The following is an 18,499-nucleotide window of genomic DNA, read 5'->3' on the forward strand; positions in this document are numbered from 1 at the left end:
AGACGCTACTCACCAAGGTAGAATGTAGAACATTGTCTTTATAAACTGTGTTATGCCAATTGAGCTAGATGTTCCCCGAGACCATGGTTCCCACAGCCCTCCACCCAGCAATTCAGTCCCTCAGGGAGTTTGGAAGAGTCTATGGAGCTTCCATGACTTTCCTGGTACAAGTTGTACTGGCTTCCCCAGTATTGTGTACTGTTGTACCCTTCACCAAAGTTACCACTTATCTATTGTCTGTTTAGTTCCCCCCCACCCCTCCCATCCCTTGTAAACAACAAAGATTGTTTCTTTTTGTGTGTAAACTTTTACATGAGTTTTTACAGTAGAGGTCTCATACAGTATTTGTCCTTTTGTGATTGACTTATTTCACTCAGCATAACGCCTTCCAGTTTCATCCATGTTATGAGATGCTTCACAGATTGATCATTGTTCTTTATCTTTGCATAATACTCCATTGTGTGTATGTACCATGGTTTGTTTATCCATTCATCTGTTGATGGGCATCTAGGTTGTCTCCATCTTTTTCCTATGGTGAACAGTATCTGCATCACCTTTATCTTACAAGAGATGAAAGGGAAGCAAGCAGAGAGTTGGGGATCTCATTCCACCAAGAAAGCAGCATCGGGAGCCAAGCGCATCCTTTGGACCCAGGGTTCCTGCGTGGAGAAGCTCCCAGACCAAGGGAAGATTGATGACAAGGACCTTCCCCCAGAGCCAACAGAGAGAGGGAGCCTTTCCCTAGAGCTGGCGCCCTGAATTCGGACTTCTAGCCTACTAGACTGTGAGAGAATAAACTTCTCTTTGTTAAAGCATCCACTTGTGTTTCTGTTATAGCAGCACAAGATAACTAAGACAAACAGCTATAGTGTCATCGCATGATAAACACAATGCTTTGCCATTTAATTTGATAAAACAATCCGTGCTCCAGTGTGCCTTAAAAATATCCAAAGTGATAAGAATGCCACATATGGTCTCTGTCACTGAGTCAAAAATCAGCTTGATGGCACCTAACAACAAGGTATTAATCCTGGACTGGTGAAGATCTACACGTGCAGATAACTCTATTTATTATTGCTCTATTCACCTATGTATATCTTGTCTTTGGATAATCGCTCTCCCAATTTATACCCAATGCCCAAAGCAAATGAGCATGGCTATGTTTCAATCAAATTATATTTATGGACACATTGAAATTTGAATTTTATATAATCTTTAGATGTCACAAAATATTCTTTTGAATTTTTTCCCAACCGTTTAAAAATATAAAAACCATTTTCAGTTCGAGGACTGTACAATGGCAGCCAGCAAGCTATAGTTGACATGTGGGCCATGGTTTACCAACACCTGGCTTAGATGATTGACTTTTAATCCTTCTTTCTAATATAAGCATTTAAAGGCATAAGTTACCCTCTAAAGCCTACTTTAACTAATGATAGTACCTAAGTCATGGGATTGTGAAGATTAAACAAATTATATGTACAGTGCTTAGGATAGACCTGGCACATACTATATATTATATAAGGGCTAGGCATTTTTATTATTATTAATCTTTATTAATTTCTTATACACAAATGGCTTTGAATTTTATTTCTTAGAGTAGAATGATGTTCCTGGATTCTTTTTTTCGTCCTATCCAGCTACTGGTTCTCCAGATGGCCTAGGGAAACCTGGCTCTTGGGGCCAAGGGCCAAGGGCCAAGGTCCGGTCTCCAGGAAACATTGATTCTCTCTCCCTTGAGTTCCACCACCCAGGTGCCTCTGTCAAATAAAGTTGTTTTAGCTGCAGCTGCTGCTGAAGTAGCTTAAGAGAATGAGCCACATACTAAGGTCATTTCTGACCTAGACTCTTAGAATAGCTAACCCTCTAGAGTTTGTCCCTCCAATCTCTTCTTTAGTCCATTTTCCATGCTGCATACAGAATTTCTTTTTCTTTCTCAAACAGTTCTGATCATGTCATTGACCTGCTCAAGAGAATTTGATGCTTCCCCATTTATTTCAGGACAGAATCCAGAGCCAGAGAGTAGCCAGTCTTTACAGTCTCACTACCATGCTTGACCCTTTTTTTTACACTACTGCCACCCCAAATTACTTTCCATCACCCAAACAGAGCAGGCCTTTTCATGCCACCGAGCTGTTAGTTGTGCCTGTCTCTTGCCTGGAGGCTCTATCCAACCCCCACCCCGTCCTTCAAGAATTAGCTCAGATATAATTTCTGTGAAGCAGTCCCTGTCACTCTGAACCCCAAAGCACAAGTGATCATTTTGATAGCTGAGATTTGTTCATTCCCCTCACATAACACAAATCTTATAGTGTCACACATCTCATTTGTTCTTTCTCTCACTAGACCATGAACTCTGGAAGCAAGGATATGTCTTACTCACCTTTAGATCACAAGGGTGCATTCATTATTATATCCAACTAAGACTATATGTATCTATATATATATTCAGTGCTTCTTACACAGCAGTCACCATGCTGGGCATTGGGTATAAAATGGGAGAATGATTATGCAGAGACTAGGTACACAGAGGTGAATACATCAATAATAAATAAAGGTCCCATCATTTGTAGCTCTTCACCAGTGCAGGATTAAGCACAAAGCAGAAGTTAATACTAACAATCTGGTGATCTAGAGGCTGGTCCGTTCCCTTTGCTGCCATTTTTAAGTACCTTGCCCTTGTAGAAAAGGTTATATGAAGTGTAAACAAGCTAAACCCCAAGAACATTAGATGCTTCTTTGAGTCACCCAGAGGAGGAGGAGAAGCTGCAACCAGAGCTAGAACATGAAATCTCTGGAGAGCAAGGGCCTGATGAAGAGCACCAAGCACAAGCCTGCAAAAGGAGGGCGGGCTTGGTGTCCCCAGAGGGTAACAGCAGCAATGCTGTTTACTGAATAATTACTAAGTGCCAGCCATGTTGGTCTAGGGGGCTACTTTGATACCTCTTAACTTACTTCATTGGAAGATCAAGCTGATGGGGAAGGACAGCTAAAAACAGCACCCGAGAAGTGACACCTGCTGGACATTGATGAGGAATAGGAGGAAGATGAAGGCAGGAGAAGTCTGAATGGAGGACCTGCCTTTGTCTTCATCTCTCACATTCCTCTCCTCAGCCCTGGAGACAAACTTGCCACCACTTTCTCTCCCCCTTACCATATTTACACCTTCAATTTCTCTCCCCTGTCATTTCCAAAGTACCAGAATTGAGAACCCAAGGAATTTCAAAGAAAAGGCAGTTTCATATTAAGGATGACAGTAACACTGACTGAAGAACCAGACCCTGGGGGTGGAGATAGGCCCAGTTACGAATGGTGAACTCGTCAGGAATGAGATAGATGGGATCCAAAAAGTCCCCTTAGCTGTACAGAAGCAGTAGAGTCTTGAGTTCCTTAGGGCCTAGGAATTTCAGGCAACAGTTTTGGACCCCTCTACATCCATTTCTCCTCTCTCCCAGTTTTAGAAGTGTGTCCCAATACCTCCCTGAAGACTTATTCCTCTTGTTCTAGGAACTATATTTTCTGATTTCTTCTTGGTTGTTAAGGGCCCCTGCTGGGAACTGGGAGGAGTGAGTGATACAGGAAGAAGAACCCTGGACGCATCTCATTGGCCTGTTTCTTCTGATCATAGCATTAGAGAGGAAACTTTATGACACAGTGCTGTGTGGGCATTTGTACCAGTTTTAGAAGGCAACAGTTGCTTTCTTTCCCTGTTTTTCAGGCTGCAGTTACCCTCATGAGAAATGAAACCAAGTTCCTCTAGTTTTGATGCACGTTTAGAAAGAGGTTCTTTCATGGTAATAGATGTGTTTTATTTAGGTATTGCATTGCAATTAAAAAGGTAAAAACAGAAAACCTGCTGTGATTTGGTCTGACTTGCCAGTAAGTTCTAGTTTCCCAGTCCTCCATCTGAAATGTCAATTGTGTAAGAATCATTCTGGGGCCTCCTACTCAGAAATTTTGGATCCCTGGTGGCACAGTGGTTAAGAGTTTGGCTGCTAACCAAAAGGTCAGCAGGTCAAATCCACCAGCCACTCCTTGGAAACCCTATGGGACAGTTCTACTCTGTCCTATGGGGTCACTGTGAGTCAGAATTGACTTGACAGCAATGGGTTTTTAGGGGACCCAGAAATTGAGGTCCCTGGGTGGTGCAAACAGTTTGTACTTGGCTACTAACCTAAAGTTAGTGGCTCAAACCCGCCCAGTGGTGCCAAAGAAAAAAGGCCTGGCAACCTGCTTCCATAAAGATTACAGTCAAGAAAACCCCATGGAGCAGTTCTCTCTGTAACACACGGGATCGCCATGAGTTGGAATGGACTCAGTGGCAACAGGTTTGGATTTTTTTTGAATCAGAAATCATTGACTTTCCTGCCTTCCCACTAACCCCTTCTGCAGAAGATACAAAGGAGCTTTTCCTGAGCTAAGTTTAGGCCTAAGGAAAATCCTTAGGGTGACAGGGATATGGGCCAAGAAAAGTAGAAGTCATAAAGGGAGAAAGCTGGTTTGTCAGCCGGGGGCAAATGTGAAGAGGACAAAGTCTGGGCCTAAAAGAGATGGATAAATATTTGTGAATGTTATGTCATTCACTGTTCTCGGAAGGCACCAGCTTTTTCGGCTGGGGTAAAAAGGTGAGATCCAGAAAACAGCCTTCCAGAGTAGAGAAGCATCCAGGCAAAGGACATGTTTGGACCATCTCATTGCTTTGGCTTGTTTCTTTTCTGAACAGGTGAGGATTTTCTGTAGCTTTTAAGGATAATTGAAGTTTCCAAAGGCTAAGGCACTTCCTTGCTCTGACCAGTCTTAGTGTCTCTTTGTCCTGAGCCTTTCCCTGCTTCCTAACCTGCACTGCTTCTTTCCAGCAGCCTATTCCTGCTGTTCCACCATGATGCATGCTGTGCTGCTCTGCTGTGTCTTGCTATTGCCAGTGGCTGCCTTTCCAAGAAATGCCCAGAATGGGGCCCTAACTTTCCAGCCATCTTTCCCAGAGCTGGGCCTCCACCAAACATGCTCTCTAGCCAGGTCCCTCTCCCAGATGCCAGGTCTTGCCAGGATCTCTTGCTCAAAGCCCCCTCTCTAGGCCCTTTGCCTGAGTACCTATCCAACTTAGCTCTGACGGTGGCCCTGGAGGAGGTTGGCTGCCAAACTGAGGCCCACCTTCTGCAGCTTCAGCAATTTAGGATGGAAGGAAAGGACGTCACTGAAACCCTCATCCATAAGATTCAAAAGCTCAATGAAGCGGTAGGGATTGACAATGCTAAGCTTATTCTGAGGCATTTGGGGGGATCCGCAAGGGAGTTTGGGCGGGCCTGGCACTCAGTTAACCTTTCTGAGGCATGTACCCATGGACATAGGAGGCTGCTCCACGATACAGCAGTACTGATTGTTGAATTTGCTGAGAAACTCCCTGCCACTGAGCTGATAACAGAGTTCAAGACTTCTGCCATCAATTTCACCTAGAACTGCACAGACGAAGCTTGGGAGCGTGTGGAAGCAGTAAGCAAACAACCGATGAAAAGCCCTGAAATTAAGAACTTATCGATGTCTGTAGAAGATCAACTATACTTTGTTATTCGTTATATAGCCCTTCTGAAGAGCTTTTTGGTGGAATTAATACAGAATTTTTTCCAGGCTTATTTTGGATAGGGAAGGCCTCCTAGGCATCAAATTTCCTTTCTCAGATGTCTCTTAATAGGACTATGCACAGTACTGGGCACAGTAGGTAGGTAGAAATGTTGGGGACAGCTTAGGATCTATGTATGCTCTTCATTTGATCCCAATGCTAAGATGCATGTGACCCTAGTCAGCCGTGCCCCTTTCTTAGTAGGTCCTAGCCCCCACTTCTCCCAATTTCTCTTTCTTCCTTTTAAAAGTCATCAAATAGTGTGCGTCTATTATGTACTAGGCATGAAGGGTGTTGTAAATTTTCCCATTCATCTACCTTATACTTCCTAATTTCCCAACCAGATGCTGCAGCTTGCTCATGTTAATTTTTAAACTAAATAAGGAGATAAAAAGATGCTTCTTACAACCCTTTCATGACTCGTGGAACATACAGTATCCCACCCACTTTTTATGCCTGTGGAGTTCTTTGAGAGTATCCTTTTCCTGCTCCAAGTACTTGCTTCCCTCCAGTAGGGACTTGTGTAACAGTAAAAGGCAAAAGAAATGTTTGTTGAAGCAAAATAGCTGGGGTATTAGGCAAAACCAGAGGTGCCCCATGTACCCAAGTGAAAGGGGCTCCACAATAAAGCATGCTACCCAAGACTGGAGAGCTAGACAGGTACCCATTAATAATATATTTTCCAGTATTTTCACATAATATTTCTCAAAATCTATATTACCAACCAAAAATTTAAACATACTCAGTGACTCAGCATGCATTCCACTACTGAAAACACATAGTATCAACCAAAAATTCAAAGCAGTAAATAATTGAGTCTTGAAAGGGTTAAATCTGAATCACAGTTATCTGTGATCTCTCTTGACTCTGAGTCTCCTTGGTTCCTTTCCCGATCTAAGAGAGGGAATGTGGCAGGGATACACAGGAAATCCCAACATTTTTGGTGTGTGACAAGGGGACAAGGTTTGAATCAGCCAGTACAATTGGGCAAATATTTCCAGAAGTCATATTCGTTACTGATCATAGAGGAAAGCAACCATCTTTGCTCCTCCTAGGATGAGAATGGGACAGAGTAGGTCTTGACCTACCAGAGCAGTCTCACTCCTCACTGACTGGACTGAGGTAATTCGGGTCCCCTTAACTGCATGGATGTGAAGCAGAGTAAGTCCCTGGTGATCTGGAACAGCAGAAGCCAAGAAGAGCAGTGGAGTCCTGTTCCCATATCCTGGGCCCTAACCTAAAAGCATCTGTAAGTTGTATGAACAGTTAACATGCTCGACTGCTAATCAAACAGTTGGAGGTTCGAGTCCACCCAGAGGCACTTCAGAAGTAAGGCCTGGTGATCTACTTCCAAAATATTAGCCATTGAAAACGCTGTGGAGCACAGTTCTGCACTGACACACATAGGGTCGCCATGAGTCAGAGTTGACTTGACAGCAACTGGTCGGTTTGGTAACCTAAAAGCAACAGAAGCTGGGAGTTGATGGGCAATATGTCCTCTGACTGAGCCATGGGCTCCTTTCAGACCATAGCGCTAGGGAAACAGTTTGTGCGTTGTCTTCCATTCTAGCATAGTCTGATGCAGCTAGGGATCACCTGAGACCCATCATGACCTGCTCCTTTACTGCTTCCTGCTGCAGCTGCCATTTCATGTGGAACCCAGTAAATATCATGATGCCCCTTCCCTGGTCTCTGGGGTCCCAGCCACCCTCTGCAGACTTCTGGTTTTGCCAGACCCTGCTCCCACAGTCCCTGCCAGGCTTCACCCACATGGCCCTCTACCTGGATCCTGGTAGGTCTGGCACTGATGAATACCCTGGAGGAGGTTGACTGACAGCCTGATGCCTGGATCCTCAACCTTTAAGCTCTATAGTCTGAGGGATACAAAAGCCATCTAGGTTTTCTTTGATAAGATGCAAGGTGTTGCAAGGATAGCAACTCAGGGAGGGGCTTCCCAGGGGAAGCCCTGATCTTTGCTCTGGCAGAGTTCAGCCAGATCCAGAGAGAATAAGGCATGTCCTCTCCAGTGTAGACTGTGGATATGAGCAGGAGCAGCATGTGTACAGAGTGGTCCAGCTGTTTCCAGGAGTGGGATCTACTGCAAATAAAGGCACAGCTTTGTATTACACTGCTTAGAACTGCTCTGGCAAACCCAAGGAACGAGGCCGATATGGGACCATAGATTTGGGCTATGACCTTCTGATGGCCATGCCAAGACTGTTGGGGGACCCATGGGCTACCAGTGAGCTGTTGGGGGATCCATGGGCTACTGGTAAGCTCTGTGCTTAAATTAAATCTGCAGTGAAGGCTGGGGTTCAGCAGCTCATCCAATATTACTGTGAGAGGAGGCAAACATGTCTTTGCTGGAGACCAGTGGAGGAGGGCTTGGGGCACCACAGATGTGAGCTGCCCAGGAGTGACAAACAATATCCATGGCCTCAGAGGGCAAGACTTCAGAAGAAGTGAACTCAACTCTCTCCTTATTGTGGGCCTTATTCAAGGACCACGACTTAGATACTTTTTCCCAAGAGTCTTGTGCTTTATAAAAAGAGACTAGGCCCAGAAGGAATATATACTAATCCTGTTTGTTTTCTTTTTAAACAGAAGAAATTTATTCAAAATCCTAGTACAGATGGCTAGCTGCCTTCTATAACGTGAACGGCAAGAAAGAGGTCTACAGAAAAGGTACAAAGTTTGTTATAAAATCGTTTAATTCGGTTCCCGGGCATTATAGCCGCTGGGCGGCCCTGGAACGTGCAGTGGCAGCGGTCCGTCCGAGGTTACAATACTGCGCCTGTAATTGGTTGCTATCAAAATATACATCCGTGTCACCATAAAAAAACCACGCTGTCTGCCCTTGTGTCTCACAGGTATACCAAAAAAACAACCTAAACCCATTGCCATCGAGTCGACTCTGGCTCATAGCGACCCTATAGGACAGAGTAGAACTGCCCCATAGAGTTTCCAAGGAGCAGCTGGTGGATTCCAACTGCCGACCTTTTGGTTAGCAGCCATAGCACTTAACCACTATGCCACCAGGGTTTCCCTTACAGGTGTAAAAAGTCGCAAATATTTACACCCTTGTTACATTCCTTACATGCAACACTGGGGTCCAGAGAGGCCCCCATTGCAGAGGCGGGGGTCGCTGCTCCTGCCAGAACGCAAGCACAGGCGGAGCCTGCGCAGCAGGGCAGGGGCAGGTCCGAGGGGCGTGTAGACAGTTAAGACCAGGGCCTCCGACCCACCATCTGGGTCCCAGCACTGGAGGCCGACAGAAAACAGGAACAACTTTGGTCCACAATTTGCAGGGAAAAAAGAAAACCTGAAGAAGTGTAGGAGCGCTTGTACCTCTAGGCAAATGACAATTTAGGTGTGGAATAAGGCCGCGGAGACCCTGGCTGGGAGAACACTGTTCCCGCCCAGGCTGCTGCTTGGGATCGGGATTCCTGCCTGCGACGTCCCTCAGTTACGAAGAATCAAAGTGCAGAATACAAGGTAATACCACGAGGAGGAAGCTTAGATACACTTATACCATCTTTATCTTGCTAAAAAAAAAGTTACTTAAAACTATTTCTTTTGCATGTAAATGAAAAGAGATTAGAATATTTGGTCAGCTGGAAGTATTGCTAGGCACAGCTGTCTGCAGCTGCAAGTATCATATAAGAGGGGCGGATGCGCCGGCGCCGCGGCCTCCGCTTCTCAGCCGCGGAGGGGCACCTTGCAGATGGGGATCTGTGGCACCGAGGCGGGGGCGGCCGCATGGGGGGATCACTTCACTTGATTAATCCGGCGGGCGGGCGGGGGCGCTCCTAGACTCCCAGGGGTCAGCGCATGATTGACGTGGAGCCTGCGGCCCTCCCCTCACACCCCAACACCAGCCAGGCATCCCCCCCGACGCAGGGTTTTAAGGCACAAGGAAGCCGTCTCCTGGTTGAAGCCCGCCCTGGCCCAGTCCACGAGGCCGCGGTGGCGGCAGGTCAGGCTCGAGAAGGCATCGCTGTGAGACCTGAGGGTGGGCGCCGCGGCAGTGGGACCCTCCACTCGCGACAGGCACCGCAAGGTTAGAAGGTGGATTAGATTTAATTTTTTAAAAAACAGGTAAACTGATTTCTCTTTAAAAAAATAAAACCTCTGGTCATAAGGTCACTTCAGCTGCGTTTTAAAGTGGCTTCTCTGGAATGATGGAAGTCGTCGCGGGTGCCAGGCGGGCGGCTCCGCAGCCCGGCGTGCCCTGGGTGGTGCACTTGGAGAAGGACACCCGCGGGTGGTGGTTCTCGCTGAGGTCGTGGTTGTGCAGGCCGATGAGGGCCTGGATGGCCTCCACCACTGAGCCCATCTGGATCAGTGCCCTCTTGCGGTCCTTCTGGAAGAACTTGAACCCTTTGACCGTCCTTTCTTTACTTGAGAAGAGAATCTTGAGGTCATCTTCGGATATCGAAGGCGGGATGTTGGAGAGGTGCAGGGTGGCTGCGGGCTGGGAAGATTTTCTGGAAGTTCTTAGAGCCGCGCTTCTTGAGGCAGTGCAGGGGCAAGTTGCTGCAGTCCTTGGTGAGGCCCTGGTCCTCCTGGCCCTCACCGGGCAGCCGCACGTTCTGGTGCTTGGACAGCGTGATGTCCACCAGCTTCTCATGCAGCTTGTGCCCGCTGAGGTGGCTCATGGCCGGTTAGGCCTGGCTTCTGCTGGCCATCTGCACTAGGGCTTTCTTCTTGTTGAACAGGACCTTCACACGCCGCACATCCCCACACACACCGAAAAGAATAAAGAGGCTTTGGGGTGTGGCTCTTTCTGAGGTGAGGTTGCTGACCAGGAGGACGGAGTTATCCCGCCCTGGCCAGGCCGGGGATGGCTATCCGACCTGCCGTCGCTGCCGCCGCTGCCGCCAAGGGGATGGCCAGAGGGGCCCGGGCGCAGTGGACATTTGGAACCGAGAGGCCTGCGGCTTGAGGAATGGCAAAGATGGGAGGGAAACCAGCTCCTGCCTATGGGGAGAAGCTGAGATTATACCAGGTGCACTAAAGGTGACGGCCACGGTCTAGTCCAGGGACAGGTGGCTGTCCCCTGAGGGCAGGTCTGGGCGTGTGTAGTTGCAGCTCTTGTTGTTGTTGTTACTTGACATTGAGGCTGGTGAGCTTGGAGAAGTTGATGGTGGGCATCAGGTGTTGTAGATGTTCTTCCCGGCCAGGGACAGCTTGGTGTGCTGGGCATTTACAGGCTTCGCATACTGCAGAAGTGCCTGGAAGGGATTATTCTTGGCAAAGGCGATGATTTTCAGACCTGTGCCAAGCTTGGAGAAAATCTGGTGGAGCAAGTCCAACATCCCTGGGTGGAAGAGGTTCTCCACCATGATCCACAGCGTGGGGCTCTGGCCTGCCATGGCCATCCCAGCATCCACGGCAGCAGCAGAGGCGGCCAGGGCCAGGCTTCCCGACTGAACTGAGTTCATGGCCTGCAGGGCTGCCTGGGTGTGATCCTGGTTGGGCGAGCTGCTGGTCTTGAGCTCCTTGTGGTTGAAGAACTGGATGTACATGGGCTGGCCACGTAGCACAGCTGCCACCGAGGTGTACTAGTTGACCATGGTATTGGCAGCCTCCTCTGTGTTCGTCTCGATGAAGGCCTGGTTCTTCCCCTTCAACATCAGCAGGTTGGTGACCTTCCCAAAGGCCAGCCCCAAGGAGATGACCTCCCCCTCGGTGACGTTGCTGGGCAGCTTGTGGATGTGGACCACGGGCGACCGGGCGCCTGAGCTCCTGCTTTCCTGTTTGAACTTCTTGCTGTTGTTCCCGTTGGCTGCAGAGGCCGAGTTGCTGCTCATGATAAAGGGCCTGTTGGTAACACAGGTAGAGAAGAGCTTGTCAGATCCCTGCTTTATACCAACTGCTATATCTGGGACAATGCCGCCCATTGCACACGCAGGAGACCCGCAGGGGACAGAGTGGAGGCACAGGAATAGGAATATATACTAATGCTTGACAAGCTGTGTATGTGGTGTTCAAAATCCAACTAAACGTCGGGTCCAATATCAATAAGATAGGCAGTACTTAAAAACTGAAAAATTACAAAGTATCACCAACTCCCTTGTCTCAAGGGAGTAGAATGGAATACTTAACTATGATTATGCCAGCCTGTTATTATCCATGCTGGTGAAGAGAATTCCTTTCACCTTAAAAAAAATTTTTTTTTCCCTTCCTGATAAAAATCATGTGACTCCTTAAATCATATATATACTTGCTTTATTCTGTTAGGCCCTGGATGCTACAGTAAGTTTAAATTCCCCAAAGATCAGATGGTCATGGGAAGGGGGAGGGGGAGAGATGCCGAAAATGCCACACCGTCTAGCAGGTCTTTCACAGGTATGATAATCCACACACTGACAATCAAATGTGACACAAGTCTTAATAGTCCTTGGTAGAAATCCCAGGTGGCTAGAATGAGATGATCCTTTGATTAGGGTAGGGAGGATGAAGCTGAGGGTGCATTACAATAGAATCAGTTGCAATCTTAGGAGCTATATGACCTCTTGCACAATTTCGAGATCGCTGCTGTCCAACAGAACTTTTAGGGATGATGGAAATGTTCTAGATCTGTGCTGTTCAATATGGTGGACACTAGCCCCATGTGTCCACTGAGCACTTGAAATGTGGATAGTGTGACTGAAGACTTGATTTTTTTTTTCTTTGCTTGCTTTTTTAATTTTATTTTTAAAATTATATATTGTAAATGACATTTTTTTGTCTACGGGTCTATGAACTTGAAACATGTATAGACCCATGTAACCATCCACATAATCATGATATAAAACAGGGTAACTGAGTTTTTAATGATATTTAATTTTAATCAGTTTAATAAATAGCCACATGTGGCTAATGACTACCATATTGGACAGTACGGATACAGTCTTCTTCTAGAATAGAGCTCCTTCTCCCTATACTAAGAGCACTTACCTTATTACCAAGGAGATTTCTGCCCTTGGGAGACATTTGGGGACAGTAGGGGTTATGATGTTGTAAAAACATAAGCCAACACTTTTCTTTAAATGTCCTCAGCAAAAACAAATGAATAAATAAATTACCTAAAATAAGTAAATGAGGTGGGTGGCTGAAAAATAAACAACAGAAAGTTTATGGTTTTGAAGCTGGGTGAAGTGTATATGAGGTGTCATTGTACTAGACTCCTTATTTTTGTGTGTATTTGAAAAATACCATAATGAAAACAAAGTTTAAATGTAGTATGGTATCCTGCATTGAATCCTGCAACAGGAAAATGACATTAGTGGAAAAATCAGTGAAATCCTAATAAAGTATAGGGTATAGTTAATAGTGGGAGTTCCTAGGTGGTGAAAATGGTTAACACACTTGATTGCTAACTGAAAGACTGGAGGTTCAAGTCCACCCAGAGGCACCTTGGAAAAAAGTCCTGGTGATCTACTTCCAAAAAAATCAGCCATTGAAAACCCTATGGAGACCAGTTCTACTCTGACACACATGAGGTCACCATGAGTGAGAGTCAATTCAGTGGCAACTGGTTAATTTCAGGCAGTGCCGGACTCCTTTGTACCTAGTTCTTGCTTCTCCCAATTTTGGACATGTGCCCCAAGAGACCTACTCCTCTTCTTTTGCTCTTAGTTGTTAGGGGCCCCTCCTGGGAACTGAGAGAAGTGAATGAAATGGGGGGATCCTGGACCCCTCCCATTGGCCTGTTCCTTTTGGCTGTCTGCCAGAGGCAGATCACAGCACCAGAGGAAACTTTATGACACAATGATATGTGGGAATTTGTGTCAGTTTTAGAGGCCACCACATGCCTTCTTCTCTAAATTTTGAACTAGAGTTACCCCTAGGCCCCAGATAAAGCTCAATTCCTGGAGTTTCGTTGTAGATTTAGACAGTGACGTCACTAGGATTGGTGTCACACAGTGGGTAACTCATGGTGTCACCCCCCTCCCCACTATGGACCTCCTCCTGTACCAGACCGTTCAGAATCCTTAGTAATGTTTATTGTCAATTTTAATCATAGAATAATATGTGATAAATATAGTTGTAAATTGCTTAAATGTAATATTTCTTAAATAGGTGGGATCCAAAACACAGTCATAAAGATATTAAAGCAAAGAAGATATTTGGATTGTCTTGTTCATCTGGCTTGTTTTCCCTCAAAACAGTGAGGATCTCTCACAGCCTCTAAGAGTGGGGGCGAGGTGCGTCTAGGGTAACTGGAATTTCCAAGGGCTGAGACATTTCTTCACTGATACTGATCTTGGTGTCTTTTAGCCCTTGTATTACCCTCAGAGAAAGCACCCTAAGGCTTTCCCCACCTCCCAGCCTGAGCACTGCTTCTTTCCAGCAGGCTATTCCTGCTGTTCCACTATGGTGCAAGCTGTGCTGCTCCTTTGCTATCTCTTGCTGTCTCCAGTGGCTGCCTTTCCAAGAATGTCCAGAATGGAGACCTGATCTTCCAGCCATCTTATACAGAGCCAGGGCCCCCACCAAACATGCTGTCCATCCAGGTCCCTCTCACAGATCAGTTGCCAAGATCTCTCCCTCAAAGCCCTCTCCCCACCTTCTACTCCTCTGCCTGGGTACCTATCCAACTTAACTCTGAGGCTGGCTCTAGAGGAGATTGGCTGCCCACTGAGGCCCACCTTCTGCAGCTTTAGCAATTTAGGATGGAGAAAAGGATACCAGTGAAACCCTCATCTGTGAAATTCAAAAGTGCAATAAGAAGAAGGGATTGACGATGCGGAGTTCATTCTGAGGGATCTAGGGGGACCCCCAGAGGAGCTTGGATAAACCCAGTACTCAGCTACCCGCCCTGCGGAGTATTTCACGGTGGAGAATACACCCATTGGGGTGGCTGGTCTGTCATTTACCTCAGATGGTAATAGAGTTTGCTGAAAAGCTATCTCTCTTGTTGCTGGTGACACAGTTCAAATCTCCCTGTCAACACCACCAAGAACCGTAAGTATGAGTATTGGGAGAATTTTGAAGAATTAGGCAAAAGGCTGAAAAAGCCCCCAGATTAAAAACCTCTTATTGTCTATGGATGATGAGATATAAAATGTTTTTTATTTCTATATTTTTATAAAACATTCCACAACTATACGGAAGACCTTTATAGGGGAATAGAGTCAGGAGTTTGTCCAGGTTTACCTCAGATATGCAAGGCCACCTAGGTGAGGAGTCTCCTTCCTCAGGGTTGTGTTCAGTAAGTAGTTAGAAATGATGGAGACTGGGTAGGACAGATGTATCTCTTCATTTCATCCCAGTGCTAAAAGACACATGTAACAGGTGTTAGTCTTGCCTCTCTCCTCCTAGTAGCTCCCAGCCCCTATTTCTTATCCTACTTTCTCTTTCTTTTTTTTTGGCTTTCAGTCATCAAATATTGTGTATTTGCTACGTACTAAGCATGACAGGCAGAGGTCCTGGGTGGTGCAAACATGAAGGAGCTAGGCTACTAACCAAAAGGCTGGAGGTTGAATTCCACCTAGAGGAACCTGTGAAGAAAGGCCTGGTGATCTACTTCCAAAACACCAGCCATTGAAAACTATGGAGCATGGTTCTGTCCTGCACATACCGGGTTTCCACGAGTCAGAGTCGACTCAACGGCAGCTGGTTTAGGCATGAGACATACCTTAACCTTTTCTCGTTTGTCTCCCCCGCAGTTTAGAAATCCCCAGCTAGATGCCATAGCTTGCCTATTTAATTTTTAAGCTAAAAAGAGAAAAGAGAATCACAGACGTCTAATCTCTCCTGACCCTAGGTCTCCCTGGCTTCTGTTATGAGCTAAAGTGGGCATGTGGCAGGAACATACAGGAAATGCCAAAGGACAGGGTTTTCCATATTGAGGATGAGTGTGCGACAAGGGGACAAGGTTTGAGCAAGCAGTACAAATGGGTAGATATTTGCAGAGATTTACGTCCCTTACTGATCACGGGGGAAAGCAAATATCTCCCCTCCTCACAGGACAGACAACTGGGCAGAGCGGGACTGAGAAGCAACCAAACCTACCAGGGCAGTCTCACTTCTCAAGGACTGGGCCGTGTGGTAATCTGGGGCCCTGATGAGTGGGGGAGGTCCCTGGGTGGTGCAAATGATTAGCACTCGACTATTAACCTGAAGTTTGGCGGTTTAAACCCACCTAGTGGCACTGTGAAAGAAAGGCCTGGTGATCTGTTTCCATAAAGATTACAGTCAAGAGAAGTCTATAGAGCACAGTTCTACTCTGTAACACATGAGGTTGCCATGGGTCTGAATCGACTCGATGCAATGGGTTTGGTTTTGGTTTATAAGTGGGTGGAAGTAAAGCAGAGGAAGTCCCTGGTGACCTGAAAATGGGGGAGGCCAGGTGGGAGCAGTTGGGCCCCATTTCCCATTTCCTAGGCCTTTACCTAAAAAGAGAAGCTTGGAGGTGATAGATGAGAGGTCCCCTAAGTCCTAGGCTCCTTTCAGATCACAGAGCTTAGGGAAACGTTTTGTGTGTTTTGGGCTTCTCCTCACTCCAGCATACTCTGTTCCAGGCATGGGTGGCCTCAGACGCATCATGATGCCAATCACACTGCTTCTTTGCTACCTCCTGCTTCACCCCGTAGATGCCATTTCATATGGAACCCAAACAAAGCCCCTGATGCACCTTACCTCCCTGGGGTCCCAGCCACCCTCCTCAGACTTCTCATTCTGCCAGATCCTGCTCCCAAAGTCCCTGCCTGGCTTCACCCACATGGCCCCGCTGCCCAGGTTCCTGGTAGGCCTGGCCCTGAAGAACGCCCTTGAGAAGGCTCGCTGCCAGGCTTATGCCTGGATTGTGGAGCGTCAGCTCTACCGCCTGGGAGGTGTAACAGCCACACAGCTCCTCATCCGCCATCTCCGAGGGCTCCAGAAAGGCAGAAGCGTACAGGGTGAAGCGTCAGTGGAGGCCCTGACCTCTGCTCTGCAGCTGCTGGCCAGGGAGCAGCCAGGCCCAGACAGAGCCCGGCGCTCCCTCCACACTGAGGACTGTGAGCAGGAGCGGGAGCAGAGTGAGCACAGTGCACTCCGCTGGTTGCCGGCAGTGGGAACCTTCTACAACTTGGGCACAGCTTTGTACTATGCCGCTCAGAACTGCTTGGAAAAGGCCAAGGAACGAGGCCAAGATGGAGCCATAGACCTGGGTTATGACCTTCTGATGACCATGGCAGGGTTATCAGGGGCGCCCACAGGACTGTTGATCAGCGCTGCGCTTAAGCCTGCAGTGAAGGTTGGGGTCGAGCGTTTGATCCAGTATTACTATGAGAAAGAGACAAAGACCTCCCTGCCAGAGACCAGGGGGAGTTTAGTGGGTACCACAGATGTGAGTGGCCTGGGGTGGGAGACAACAACTATGGCCTCGGAGGTGTCAGAGGTAGTAAGTTCAGTTCCCTGTGAGGGGTGGGGCCCACTCGAGATCCATTACTTAGACCCTGAGGCTGAGGGTCTTGGGCTATAAAAAGAAGAGGATAAACACAGAAGAAAGAAGCCCGGGTGGTGCAAGGATTAAGCGCTTGGCTCCTAACCCAAAGGTTGGTGGTTGGAACTCATCCAGTGGCTTTCTGGGAGAAAGACCTGGTGATTTGCTTTCATAAAGATTACATCCAAGAAAGCCCTCTGGGGCAGTTCTACTCTGTCACGTGGGGTTGCTATAAGTCAAAAATCAACCGGAAGGCACGCAACAAACGGAACAAATAAACCTAATCTGACAATTTCTGTGTGTGTTTAAATTCTAAATCTCAGGTGTATTGTTCAGGAGGAAGGCAGTGCTGTAAAATGTAGGAATTAAAAAGTTTGGGGTTTGGAGTCAGAGGATTTGGTTTTGAATCCAGGCTCCACTTGTTTGTGCCTCTGTGATCACTGACAAGCCACGTCTTTTCCGAAGCTCAGTTTTGTTTTGTTTTGTTTTTTGACTTCTAATGTGTGTGCGTGCGTTTAATTGTACTTTAGATGAAAGTTTACAGAATACTTTCTCAAACATTTAGTACACATATTGTTTTGTGACATTGGTTTACAACCCCATGACATGTCAACACTCTTCCTTCTCGACCTTGGGCTCCCTATTACCACCGTTCCTGTCCCCTCCTACCTTCTAGTCCTTGTCCCTGGGCTGGTGTGCCCCTTTAGTCTCCTTTTGTTTTATGGGCCTGTCTAATCTTTGGCTGAAGGGTGAACCTCCGGAGTGACTTCATTACTGAACTAAAAGGGTGTCCGGGGGCCATACTCTCGGGGTGTCCCCAGTCTCTGTCAGACCAGCAAATCTGGTCTTTTTTTTGTCGGTTAGAATTTTGTTCTACATTTTTCTCCAGCTCTGTCCAGGACACTCTGTTGTGATCCCTATCAGAGCAGTCAGCAGTGGTAGCTGGGCACCATCTAGTTGTACTGGACTCAGGTGGAGGCCGTGGTAGTTGTGGTCCATTTAGTCCTTTGGGCTAATTTTTCCCTTGTATTTTGTTTTCTTCATTCTCCCTCCCAAAGGGGTGAGACCAGTGGAGTATCTTAGATGGCTGCTCAGAGGCTTTTAAGACCCCAGACGCTACTCACCAAGGTAGAATGTAGAACATTGTCTTTATAAACTATGTTATGCCAATTGTGAAGCTCAGTTTTTAAATCTCTAAAATGGGGATAATGATTCTCACCTCAGTTAGTTGCTGTGGAAGTGAAAAGTGGTACAATGAATCTAAAGTCCTTAGCAAGGCACCCTCAGTAAACCATTGCCGTTGCCCCATAGGGTTTGCAAGGATTGGATGGTGGATTTGAACTGCCAACCTTTCAGTTAGCAGCCTGAACTCTTTTTTTTTTATATTTTATTGTACTTCAGGTGAAGGCTTACAGAACAAATAGTTTCTCATGAAACAGTAGTACACATGTTGTTTTATGACATTG

The 18,499-nt window shown here is 46.8% G+C and overlaps 2 protein-coding genes and 1 pseudogene across 2 annotated transcripts; 2 read left to right on the plus strand and 1 right to left on the minus strand.

Annotated features, from left to right (window-relative positions):
• Positions 1-4,879: 4,879 nt before the first annotated feature.
• On the plus strand, positions 4,880-5,640 carry LOC101348691 (apolipoprotein F-like). Its single transcript, XM_012556593.1, is given in 2 exon segments — positions 4,880-4,988; positions 4,991-5,640. Coding segments are annotated over 2 exon segments (759 nt in total).
• Positions 5,641-9,776: 4,136 nt separating this feature from the next.
• LOC101357383 (polypyrimidine tract-binding protein 1-like) lies at positions 9,777-11,520 on the minus strand (annotated as a pseudogene).
• A 4,610-nt stretch (positions 11,521-16,130) lies between these two features.
• On the plus strand, positions 16,131-17,050 carry APOF (apolipoprotein F). Its single transcript, XM_004380040.3, is given in 2 exon segments — positions 16,131-17,012; positions 17,015-17,050. Coding segments are annotated over 2 exon segments (918 nt in total).
• Positions 17,051-18,499: the final 1,449 nt, after the last annotated feature.

This window comes from Trichechus manatus, unplaced genomic scaffold, assembly GCF_000243295.1.
Source record: "Trichechus manatus latirostris isolate Lorelei unplaced genomic scaffold, TriManLat1.0 scaffold00069, whole genome shotgun sequence".
NCBI classification, from domain to species: domain Eukaryota; kingdom Metazoa; phylum Chordata; class Mammalia; order Sirenia; family Trichechidae; genus Trichechus; species Trichechus manatus.